The 12,572-nt window shown below is 36.8% G+C and overlaps 1 protein-coding gene across 4 annotated transcripts in view; it reads right to left on the bottom strand.

Moving 5' to 3' along the window:
• The window catches only part of SLC12A2 (solute carrier family 12 member 2), a 107,372-nt gene that overhangs the window by 66,756 nt on the left and 28,044 nt on the right, over nucleotides 1–12,572 (bottom strand). For all 4 annotated transcript variants that reach the window (XR_004031618.1, XM_003259914.4, XM_030818401.1 and 1 more), the window contains exons 2-4: nucleotides 11,619–11,738; nucleotides 10,270–10,345; nucleotides 9,877–9,972 (exon numbers count right to left, since the gene is read on the bottom strand). Coding sequence is in view for 3 of the 4 variants with exons in the window: in XM_003259914.4 (XP_003259962.2) it covers nucleotides 9,877–9,972; nucleotides 10,270–10,345; nucleotides 11,619–11,738 (292 nt within the window). In the remaining variant the exon portion in view is untranslated. The remainder of the gene's footprint in view (nucleotides 1–9,876; nucleotides 9,973–10,269; nucleotides 10,346–11,618; nucleotides 11,739–12,572) is intronic.

Raw genomic sequence — 12,572 nt, 5'->3', positions numbered from 1 at the left:
AAGTTTTTCCTTATTTCCAATGTTTTTGGCTTTATCTATTTACAAAAATGAGGAGGTATTCAATTATTTCAGAGAAAAGTAAAACAGATATGAGTACGTAAAATTGTGACTTATGTAGACATTTTAAAGATTCACAAGTTGAATCTGCATAAAAACTAATTTTGTTAAAAAAAAATGGATATAGGAGTGGTGAGAGAGGGCATCCCTGTCTTGTGCCAGTTTTCAAAGGGAATGCTTCCAGTTTTTGCCCATTCAGTATGATATTGGCTGTGGGTTTGTCATAGATAGCTCTTATTATTTTGAGATACGTCCCATCAATACCTAATTTATTGAGAGTTTTTAGCATGAAGGGTTGTTGAATTTTGTCAAAGGCCTTTTCTGTATCTATTGAGATAATCATGTGGTTTTTGTCTTTGGTTCTGTTTATATGCTGGATTACATTTATTGATTTGCGTATGTTGAACCAGCCTTGCATCCCAGGGATGAAGCCCACTTGATCATGGTGGATAAGCTTTTTGATGTGTTGCTGGATTCGGTTTGCCAGTATTTTATTGAGGATTTTTGCATCAATGTTCATCAAGGATATTGGTCTGAAATTCTCTTTTTTGATTATGTCTCTGCCAGGCTTTGGTATCAGGACGATGCTGGCTTCATAAAATGTGTTAGGGAGGATTCCCTTTTTTTCCATTGATTGGAATAGTTTCAGAAGGAATGGTACCAGTTCCTCCTTGTACCTCTGGTAGAATTCGGCTGTGAATCCATCAGGTCCTGGACTCTTTTTGGTTGGTAAGCTATTGATTATTGCCACAATTTCAGAGCCTGTTATTGGTCTACTCAGAGATTCAACTTCTTCCTGGTTTAGTCTTGGGAGGGTGTATGTGTCGAGGAATTTATCCATTTCTTCTAGATTTTCTAGCTTATTTGCATAGAGGTGTTTGTAGTATTCTCTGATGGTAGATTGTATTTCTGTGGGATCGGTGGTGATATCCCCTTTTTCATTTTTTATTGCATCTATTTGATTCTTCTCTCTTTTCTTCTTTATTAGTCTTGCTAGCGGTCTATCAATTTTGTTGATCTTTTCAAAAAAACCAGCTCCTCGATTCATTAATTTTTTGAAGGGTTTTATGTGTCTCTATTTCCTTCAGTTCTGCTCTGATTTTAGTTATTTCTAGCCTTCTGCTAGCTTTTGAATGTGTTTGCTCTTGCTTTCCTAGTTCTTTTAATTGTGATGTTAGGGTGTCAATTTTGGATCTTTCCTGCTTTCTCTTGTGGGCATTTAGTGCTATAAATTTCCCTCTACACACTGCTTTGAATGTGTCCCAGAGATTCTGGTATGTTGTGTCTTTGTTCTCGTTGGTTTCAACGAACATCTTTATTTCTGCCTTCATTTCATTATGTACCCAATAGTCATTCAGGAGCAGGTTGTTCAGTTTCCATGTAGTTGAGCGGTTTTGAGTGAGTTTCTTAATCCTGAGTTCTAGTTTGATTGCACTGTGGTCTGAGAGACAGTTTGTTATAATTGCTGTTCTTTTACATTTGCTGAGGAGAGCTCTACTTCCAACTACATGGTCAATTTTGGAGTAGGTGTGGTGTGGTGCTGAAAAAAATGTATATTCTGTTGATTTGGGGTGGAGAGTTCTGTAGATGTCTATTAGTTCCACTTTGTGCAGAGCTGAGTTCAATTCCTGGATATCCTTGTTAACTTTCTGTCTCGTTGATCTGTCTAATGTTGACACTGGGGTGTTAAAATCTCCCATGATTATTGCGTGGGAGTTTAAGTCCCTTTGTAGGTCACTCAGGACTTGCTTTATGAATCTGGGTGCTCCTGTGTTGGGTGCATGTATATTTAGGACAGTTAGCTCTTCTTGTTGAATTGATCCCTTTACCATTATGTAATGGCCTTCTTTGTCTCTTTTGTTCTTTGTTGGTTTAAAGTCTATTTTATCAGGAAGTTCTGGCCAGAGCAATCAGGCAGGAGAAGGAAATAAAGGGTATTCAATTAGGAAAAGAGGAAGTCAAATTGGCTCTGTTTGCAGATGACATGACTGTATATCTAGAAAACCCCATTGTCTCAGCCCAAAATCTCCTTAAGCTGATTAGCAATTTCGGCAAAGTCTCAGGATACAAAATCAATGTACAAAAATCACAAGCATTCTTGTACTCCAATCACAGACAAACAGAGAGCCAAATCATGAGTGAACTCCCATTCATAATTGCTTCAAAGAGAATAAAATACCTAGGAATCCAACTTATAAGGGATGTGAAGGACCTCTTCAAGGAGAACTACAAACCACTGCTCAATGAAATAAAAGAGGATACAAACAAATGGGAGAACATTCCATGCTCATGGGTTGGAAGAATCAATATCATGAAAATGGCCATACTGCCCAAGGTAATTTATAGATTCAATGCCATCCCCATCAAGCTACCAATGACTTTCTTCACAGAATTGGAAAAAACTACTTTAAAGTTCATATGGAACCAAAAAAGAGCCTGCATCGCCAAGTCAATCCTAAGCCAAAAGAACAAAGCTGGAGGCATCACGCTACCTGACGTCAAACTATACTACAAGGCTACAGTAACCAAAACAGCATGGTACTGGTACCACAACACAGACATAGATCAATGGAACAGAACAGAGCCCTCAGAAATGATGCCGCATATCTACAACTATCTGATCTTTGACAAACCTGACAAAAACAAGCAATGGGGAAAGGATTCCCTATTTAATAAATGGTGCTGGGAAAACTGGCTAGCCATATGTAGAAAGCTGAAACTGGATCCCTTCCTTACACCTTATACAAAAATTAATTCAAGATGGATTAGAGACTTAAATGTTAGACCTAAAACCATTAAAATCCTACAAGAAAACCTAGGCAATACCATTCAGGACATAGGCGTGGGCAAGGACTTCATGTCTAAAACACCAAAAGCAATGGCAACAAAAGCCAACATTGACAAATGGGATCTAATTAAACTAAAGAGCTTCTGCACAGCAAAAGAAACTATCATCAGAGTGAACAGGCAACCTACAGAATGGGAGAAAATTTTTGCAACCTACTCATCTGACAAAGGGCTAATATCCAGAATCTACAATGAACTCAAACAAATTTACAAGAAAAAAACAAACAAACCCCATCAAAAAGTGGGCGAAGGACATGAACAGACACTTCTCTAAAGAAGACATTTATGCAGCCAAAAAACACATGAAAAAATGCTCATCATCACTGGCCATCAGAGAAATGCAAATCAAAACCACAGTGAGATACCATCTCACACCATTTAGAATGGCCATCATTAAAAAGTCAGGAAACAACAGGTGCTGGAGAGGATGTGGAGAAATAGGAACACTTTTACACTGTTGGTGGGACTGTAAACTAGTTCAACCACTGTGGAAGTCAGTGTGGTGATTCCTCAGGGATCTAGAACTAGAAATACCATTTGACCCAGCCATCCCATTACTGGGTATATACCCAAAGGACTATAAATCATGCTGCTATAAAGACACATGCACACGTATGTTTACTGCGGCACTATTCACAATAGCAAAGACTTGGAACCGACTAAAATATCCAAGAATGACAGACTGGATTAAGAAAATGTGGCACATATACACCATGGAATACTATGCAGCCATAAAAAATGATGAGTTCATGTCCTTTGTAGGCACATGGATGAAACTGGAAAACATCATTCTCAGTCAACTATTGCAAGGACAAAAAACCAAACACCGCATGTTCTCACTCATAGGTGGGAACTGAACAATGAGAACTCATGGACACAGGAAGGGGAACATCACACTCCGGGGACTGTTGTGGGGTGGGGGGAAGGGGGAGGGACAGCATTGGGAGATATACCTAATGCTAAATGACGAGTTAATGGGTGCAGCAAAACAACACGGCACATGGATACATAAGTAACAAACCTGCACATTGTGCACATGTACCGTAAAACCTAAAGTATAATAATAAAAAAAAATGGATATAATTGATTTTTTGTTCTCACTATCCACGTGAATGTTAAATGTGACTAACCACAATGTTGCATTACATAAGATAATGTATGCCAACACCATGGCATCATGCCTAGCAGTTAGGTCTCAAAAAATAATAGCTACTATTATTATCTGAATGTAAGCTCCAAGAACATAGCATTTTGTCTTTCACTGTTAAAAACCCAGTGTCTGTCACAAAATGCTCAACAATTGTCTGTTGATTGACTAAAGTACAAGTAACATAAAACTTCATCACGGAATAGGCAAGTTTATATTGATTTTAGATTTTGGAAACTTCAGAACTACCTATCTGAAGTTTTATGTAACCAAGGCTTTTATCTGAAAAGATACTGACCTCTGCTTTTAACTTAGTCAACTAAATGCCCCCAAGCAAAAAGTGGTTGAGAAACCTTTCCTTTCTATTGCTCAGTTCATATAATACAGTATGAATTAAAACCAAGAATTTACAGTCTTCATCTTATGAACGGCTGCCTGCAGTTGTCCTCTATTCTATGAGTGAGTCTAAATTCACGGATTAATTAAAGATGGGACAACTCTGGTCTGCGTAATCTAGGAAATGCAGATCTGAGTGAAGGTGGCTGCTGGCCAGCACCATCCAAGTTGCAAAACCTGTTGCACAGATCCGTGAAAATTCTATAAAATCCAAGCTCTCAAGAACACTGCTATGATTCGTAGAAAAGGAAAGGGCTCTAAAATCCCTGTAGCCTGCAATAATCTGAAAAGCATTAATGTGTCTTGCAGGCAGGGATTATGGCAGAAATAAAGTAAATTTTATCAGTTGCTTGACACTGCTATTCTTATGTGGAAGGCAGGGAACGTAAGTGATGATTCTCTAACCTGCCTCCAGTAGCTTTAAACAGTACCCCAAATCAGCCGGGAGCGGGGGCTCATGCCTGTAATCCCAGCACTTTGGGAGGCTGAGGCGGGCAGATCACGAGGTCCGGAGATTGAGACCATCCTGACTAACACAATGAAACCCCATCTCTACTAAAAATACAAAAAATTAGCCGGGCGTGGTGGTAGGTAACTGTAGTCCCAGCTACTCGGGAGGCTGAGGCAGGAGAATGGCGTGAACCCAGGAGGCGGAGCTTGCAGTGAGCCGAGATCGTGCCACTTTACTCCAGCCTAGGTAACAGAGCAAGACTCTGTCTCAAAAAAAAATAGTAATAAAAATAAAAAAATAGTACCCCAAATCACTACTAAAATTGAATCAAGCCTGAAACTAAGCATCTTTTATTTTCTACATTTTGACTTTTTCAGAAACCTTGCATGTTTCCATTACATGAGACTTCAAAGTTGGACATTATTACATTTGTTTACAAGTTAAGAACAAAGTACAACTTTTCTAGATTGATATCTGTTTAATCTCTAAAATGTACTGTTAAAGCCAATGTTAAAATTAATTAGTAATATTAAATCTCTCCTATGGCAAAATGTACACAACACTAGGGAAAGTTCACTGAATTCACATTACTTCTGCAAAGCTGCAAACACGTAATTTTCGAGATGAGAATAAAACATTATTCAATTAATAAAATATAAACACGTTAAAATTCAGTTAAGAATCAAGATAAATAGGCATTATCTCAAATTAGTTAACATTAATTTTTAAAAACTATGCAACAAGTTTAAAATGGGGCTCTTTGAATGAAAATCACTAAACAATAAACACAATGTTCCCCAACCTTTGAATAGTATTTTAAGAAAATTTATTTCCTTATTAATTCCCTTAATAGTCAACTTTCAGTCTCCAAAAAGTTCAGATGGGTTCACCAGACATCATTCTTCCCACAGCATTTTTCCACTTCATTTTAAGACACCAATCCTCTGGATAATTCTAGCTCTATTACCGTCCTTTCTAAGTAGCCCTTACAAGGTAGGCAGTCAAAATCAAATCCTCAGCAGTTGAGTTGTAGGAAATCCAACTCAGGGATTCTTGGTACCACCAAGAAGTATAGTTTATAGTTTATAGCTAAAATGGCAAACAAAACTCATACCTATACATTGAATCTCAAGTTTGTTTTAAACCATTAAGTCCCCTCTCCATCTTTTTTCGAGCCTTGAATAAGAATTCCTTGCTCCGCAGAGATTCCCAGTCTGGAATTTTCTGTCATCACCCTATGCTGTCATTTAACAAGTTCCTCTCTCCCCTGGATATTCTATAAAACGCTTCCTGGATATATTGCATAATGTGATCCAGATTTAATTTGTTGGGAAACAATACTTCACAGGTATTCCTATCAAGTAAAAGCTTTACAGAAGTTGGAATTAAAAAAAATGTATTTCAATAGTTTTTGGGGAACAAGTGGTTTTTGGTTACATGGGTAAGTTCTTTAATGGTGATTTCTGAGATTTTGGTGCACTCATCACCCAAGCAGCGTACACTATACCCAGTGTGTGGTTGTGTGGTCTTTTATCCCTCACCCACCTCCCACCCTTCCACCCGTATCCCCAAAGTCTATTATATTATTCTTATGCCTTTGCATCCTCATAGCTTACCTCCCACTTATAAGAATATATGAGATTTGGTTTTCCATTCCTGAATTACTTCACTTAGAATGATGGTCTCCAACTCCATGCAGGTTGCCGCAAATGCCATTATTTCATTCCTTCTGATGGCTGAATAGTATTCCATGGTGTACATATACCACATTTTCTTTATCCACTCACTGGTTGATGGGCATTTAAGTTTGGTTCCACATTTTTATAATTGTGAATTCTACTGCTATAAACATGTGTGCGCAAGTGTCTTTTTCATATGATGACTTATTTTCCTTTGTTTGGGTAGATTACTCAGCAGGAAGACTGCTGTATCAAATGGTAGTTCTACTTTTAGTTAAGGAATCTCCACACTGTTTTCCATAGTGGTTATATTAGTTTACATTTCCACCAACAGTGTAAAAGTGTTCCCTTTTCACAACATCCACACCAACATCTGTTATTTTATTATTTTTTTAATTATGGCCATTCCTGCAGGAGTAAGATGGTATCTCATTGAGGTTTTAATTTGCATTTCTCTGATAATTAGTGATGTTGAGCATTTTTTCATGTTTGTTGGCCATATGTATATCTTGTTTTGAGAATTGTCTATTCATGTCCTTTGTCCATTTTTTGATGGGATTGATATTTTCTTGCTGATTTGAGTTCCTTGCAGATTTTGCATATTAGTCCTTTCTCAGATGTAGAGTTGGCAAATATTTTCTCCTACTCTGTGGGTTGTCTGTTTACTCTGGCTGAGTATTTCTTTTGCTGTGCAGAAGCTTTTTAGTTTAATTAGGTACCATTTAGTTTTGTTTTTGTTAAATTTGCTTTTGGGTTCTTGGTCATGAATTCTTTGCCTAAGCCAATGCCTAGAAGAGTTTTTCCAATGTTATCTCCTAGAATTTCTATGGTTTCAGGTCTTAGATTTAAGTCTTTGAACCATACAAAGCTGGAATATTCTAATTCTCTTTCCTCCTTCACTCATTATGTAGAGCAATTATCTGAAGAACAAATGTCATCGACTTCTTGGTTACCTTGAGTTCAGGAAAGAAACCTTTCAGGAGTTTGATTCAACACTGTTTATTTATCAATTTTCATAAGATGGTTCCCGAGTATGTTTCAAAGGTTAAAAGTGAGATTTTTTGTTTGTTTCATTGTGAACTTATGGATTTACATCCATATTTTCATATATTTTCATCCAAATCAGTTATCATCATTACTGCTGTTCAAATTATCCAAACTTTAGCCAGTGTTAGCTCCTTTGACTCTTAGGTCCTTTTGACATGAAACTAGTAGTGTTCAATACTTTTGGATCTGAAAAGGTGTCTAAGCTCATTTCCTGCCCAGATAAGGAATCAATTTTTTCTCTAAAGTCCGCTGGTTCTTTTGAGTGGAAATACACAACATGGGCACAAGAATTGCTTATTGCCACTGAGCTGGTCATTTATTATAGGTCACTTTAATGGAAAAAACTAAAAAATATGTACTTTCAGGATAAATTTTAAGACTAATACTTTCAATTTAGAATCCTGAATACAGGTTTAATGTGATCTCAGTTTTATGCCTGTATCTACTTTCTCCCATGTGGAAAATACTTTTTTCATGATATCAAAATAAATCACGTTAGGGGTTTCCAAATCTGTCAGATACAGAGGAGACGGAAGGGGCTTACATTCACTAAAAGAATCTCTTGAAAACACTAATTGCAGATGATGCAGCTCATATATATTCTATAAAGACCATCCAGATGTCCAAAGTCACTAAGTGAAAAATGAATGCCTTCTAAGAAAGCTTCATAGTATTTGGTCATTCTTTAAATTAATAACTTTCTCTTTTATCTTCTATGGGTTTCATTATTTCAGCAAATGTATCACCTTCTTGATCGTATGAACATCTCATAACAGAATTTCAAGTGGTTTTTACCCTCTAGGTTCTTCCTTTGTGAACAGATTTTTCAGGAAACTCATGCAAAATTATAATATATAGTCATTTTTTGGGACAGATCTGTGTGGGTTCCACATTCTCCTACTTTCCCTGGCAGTCCACGACAGAAGACTGCACACAAAGCCTATGAGGCAGATGTATTTGTATATAGATATATATATGTATATGCTACCAATGGTATATATATATGTAAACTACGAATGGTATTGAAAAACGAAATGGCTTTTTGGTCACAATCTTGCAAAATCTCTACCTTCCAAAAGTCTGATTCAAATGGGGGAAATGAAAAGCTCAGTCTGGTTCTCTCTCTCTTTCCCTCCCACACCCAAATACTTGATGCAGGTAAAGTGGAAATTGTGTTATATAACATCAAATAGGGATATTCAAAATAGTTGAGGCAGATGAAATAGATCTTTTCTCAGTTGATTTGCTACCATGACTTTACAGGTGCTGGCAGACATTTTGTCTCCTTTCTCCAGGGATCTTCTCACTCTGACTGAGGAGTTTTGATTTGGAAAATGGAATTCTTTTCTTCTTGTTTTCAGGGATCCTGATTCCATTCTCCTGTAGTCTCTTGGGTCCTCTTCCTAGGGAGGGTAAAAATCTCACAAGGCAGATCTTATAGACTCTAATGAGAGGCCTCATGGTGCCCACAGAAAGCTAGACTTGAAAGTATGAATTTAAAGTCCCAGGGCCAGGTGCAGTGGCTCACACCTGTAATGCCAGCACTTTGGGAGGTCAAGGCAGGCAAATTACCTGAGGTCAGGAGTTCGAGCCCAGCCTGGCCAACATGGCAAAACCCCGTCTCTACTAAAAATACAAAAATTAGCCGGGCGTGGTGGTGCATGTCTGTAATCCTAGCTACTCAGGAGGCTGAGGCAGAAGAATCACTTAAACCTGGGAGGCAGAGGTTGCACTGAGCCAAGATCATGCCACTGCACTACAACCTGGGTGACAGAGTGAGACTCCATCTCCAAATAAATATATTAATTAATTTACAGTCCCAGGTATAGTTCACACAATGCTATTAGACCATGGGCAAGGTATACTGCCTCAGTTTCCCTCAATAGGGGATGGAGGTCGGGAATCAGTTTACCCCACTACAATGCTGAACAAATGCCAGGAGCATGTTGCTGACTGATCCAAGGGCAAGCCTTGGAGTAGGCAATTAAGATGCAGCCCAGTGGATAAGAGACCAAAGTAGATGCTCCATTCTCGCTGCGAGACACTCTGAATAACTTAAAGCATATGTGTATGAGTTGATATAAAATTTTACATTGAAATATGCTAGTCTGGAAGTGCTCAGTAGCAACTTTCTTGTCTATATAGACTTAGTATGTTGCTTCAGTTAAAGTAAAAAATAATTAAAAATACAATTTAGACCTCTGTTTAGTAAGAGTAATCTGATGATGATGATACAAAAAGATTCAACTTACCTCCTCTTACAAATCCATTAGTTGCTATTGCTGAAGTAGACAATCCTGTGATAGTTGTCACAACAGTGGCCATCATTATTACAAGGACTGATAGACCTTTACGAAGAAAGAAAAGACAGTGAGAATACTTACTCTTGTTTAAGCCTGCCGTTATCTAAAAATGGTTGGTCTAAGAACACTGAATCTACATTTTAAGTTATAAATTACCCAATTTTGATCTCATTTTATAAAAACCAAATCAGAATTATGAAAAAAGGAACAACAAGATAACAATCTTATATAAAGGAAAATGTAGTTAAAAATGACTCTAATTTCTTGAGTTTTATGAGGTTAAGAGCTCAGACACAGTTATTTTGCTTACTTTCAAATCAAGCAGGATATAACTTCACTTACCTATTCCAGCTTGACCCACAATCCATGACAATCTAATGAAGAGCATCACCCCCCAAATGTTTAACATACAACGTACCTAAGAGGGAAAAAGAGGCCAAGACACAGAGGAAGAAGAATAATCAAACATTATACAGTAAACATTAAACCAGCCAAAGTAGAACAACATGAATTTGAAACTACAGAAGATACGTAGTTTTAAATCTAACTCCTACCCCACCCTTTTCTTTAACAGTTTTTATAAAGAGCTTAAAAGAGCTTACTTTTGAACTAATATAAACACAATGTAACATATAAAAGTGTGTATGAAAATAAATGCACTCATCACAATTGTGTGAAGCAGCAGAAGCAACAGAACAAGAAAGATACAAGAAATATTTTTAAAATTCAGCCTTCTAAAAAAGTAGTGCATATTCCCTTTTATCAATCCAAGTTTAACTTTTGCTTATTCTTTTATAACATCCTCATTTCATGATTTCTTCAGCAGATTTAAGTATTACATAATATTTGTCAATACAAAATGCCAATTGTTCACATTTTTAAAAATTCAAATTAGTTGTAAAAGTTTCCCCTATTTATTTTCAGTTTTATTTGCTATGTTGATACACAGAACATAGTCTTCTAAAACACTAAAATCTAAGGCAAACAATACTACCTGAAGCTTCACATTCACCTTATGGATTAGGCAATAAAATTACTACTAAAATTGTGATTTTTTCCCTCTATTTCTCCCTGAAATTCCAATACAACTCCTATTAAGTGCTTCCAAAGTCCCAATGAGAAGGCAATCTAGCCTATTTTAGTCAGATCCTTAGTGCTTATTCAAACACAGAAAAACAGAAGTAAATCTGAACCTTAACCATCTAAACCTATGCAGCAAAGTGAACTCAACATTTAAGTATTTCTCCTGTATTCCTTGCTTGTTAACTTCCATACGTTTCTCTTCAAAATATAATGGGGGTAGTGGGAAAGGAAGCAGGCATATTTCAGCTCTATTCCCTGCTCAGCCTTCTTGATTCTGATGCTCCCAATTTGATAGTCTTCATATTTAATTTCTGAAGAGTGACAATGCATGAGATTCACAAGAGGCAATGAAATATAATACATCAGTAACACATTATATAGAATATAATCAAGAATAATTTGGCAAAATAAATGGCGTATCTCCTTTGCTGAAGTTAATATCCAAAAGCAGAGGAGGTAGAAGCTATTAATTTGGTTTTCCACAGCACTCAGATAAGACAGTTAACATAGAGAAAAAAGAGTTCTCTTGAGAACTGATGAGAACATTAGGAAGATTTTATAACCAACAGATATGCTGTAACTATAAAACTAAGTCTATATATACATACTAATACACCCTTGATCCAGCCAAACTTCACGACTCCTTTACTTTCCGCAGTATATGTGACCACAGCATCTCTGGTTGGAGTACTTTCTTCCCCATTTGCAAAGCCATCCTCAAAAGGTTCCTGGTTATAAAAAGAAATACGAATTATGCTTAACATTTAAAATTTAAAATCACTTGATAAAAACAAACATAACTAAATACATCTGACCGTATTTAAGAGGGCATAGTACAGATTTCCAAGAATCAAGGGTTTCCAAATATTTTATCCCAGTAAAAGACAAAACAATAAACTAGAAGAAAACCTTAATTACTGAAATTTAAGTCTCACCATGACAGTAAATCCATTTTAATAATTCCAAATTCTACCTACACTTTTGGTAGTGTCTGGAGCAAACAATGACTCCTGTTTGCTAATTACACGGTAGCTAAGTCGATCAATTCAGACCTCATCTCTCAAGCCACAAATTTACATCACCTAGTTGCCACCAGTCCTACTACATCTGAAATTTCAACATTAACAATTTAAAACTCCTCTTCAGCACCAATGAATATGGTTTTTTTATAGTCCATGACAGCAGGAATCCCATGGATCCCAAGATTCCTTCATAGCTCCTCTCTTTACTCATTCCTTATCTGCAGTGACTCAGTGCTTTTCATTGCTTTCCTTTCTCGTTTTTCTCAGACTCAGACATGTACTGGTTGACACAATGAATTTGACAACTAGTGTTTACTTTTTAGGTTTTTAGGTTTCATATCTGATTCCATAATTCTTGGTTCTCTAACTTCTTTCTCTTTCAGTGCTTCTTGAGTTTTGTTCTATCCCAATATATGACACATTTCCAAAGCAGTAACCGAGCATTAAAAAGGTCATGAAAGGAAAAAGGACACAGTTTAGGAAACAGATGTTGTGGGTTTAGAATTATGTCTCTAACACCATCCCGTGGTTCTTCCTCTA

This window comes from Nomascus leucogenys, chromosome 2, assembly GCF_006542625.1.
Source record: "Nomascus leucogenys isolate Asia chromosome 2, Asia_NLE_v1, whole genome shotgun sequence".
Lineage (NCBI taxonomy): Eukaryota > Metazoa > Chordata > Mammalia > Primates > Hylobatidae > Nomascus > Nomascus leucogenys.
The sequence above is the reverse complement of the archived record's forward strand: the minus strand, read 5'-3'. Positions and strand labels throughout refer to the sequence as shown.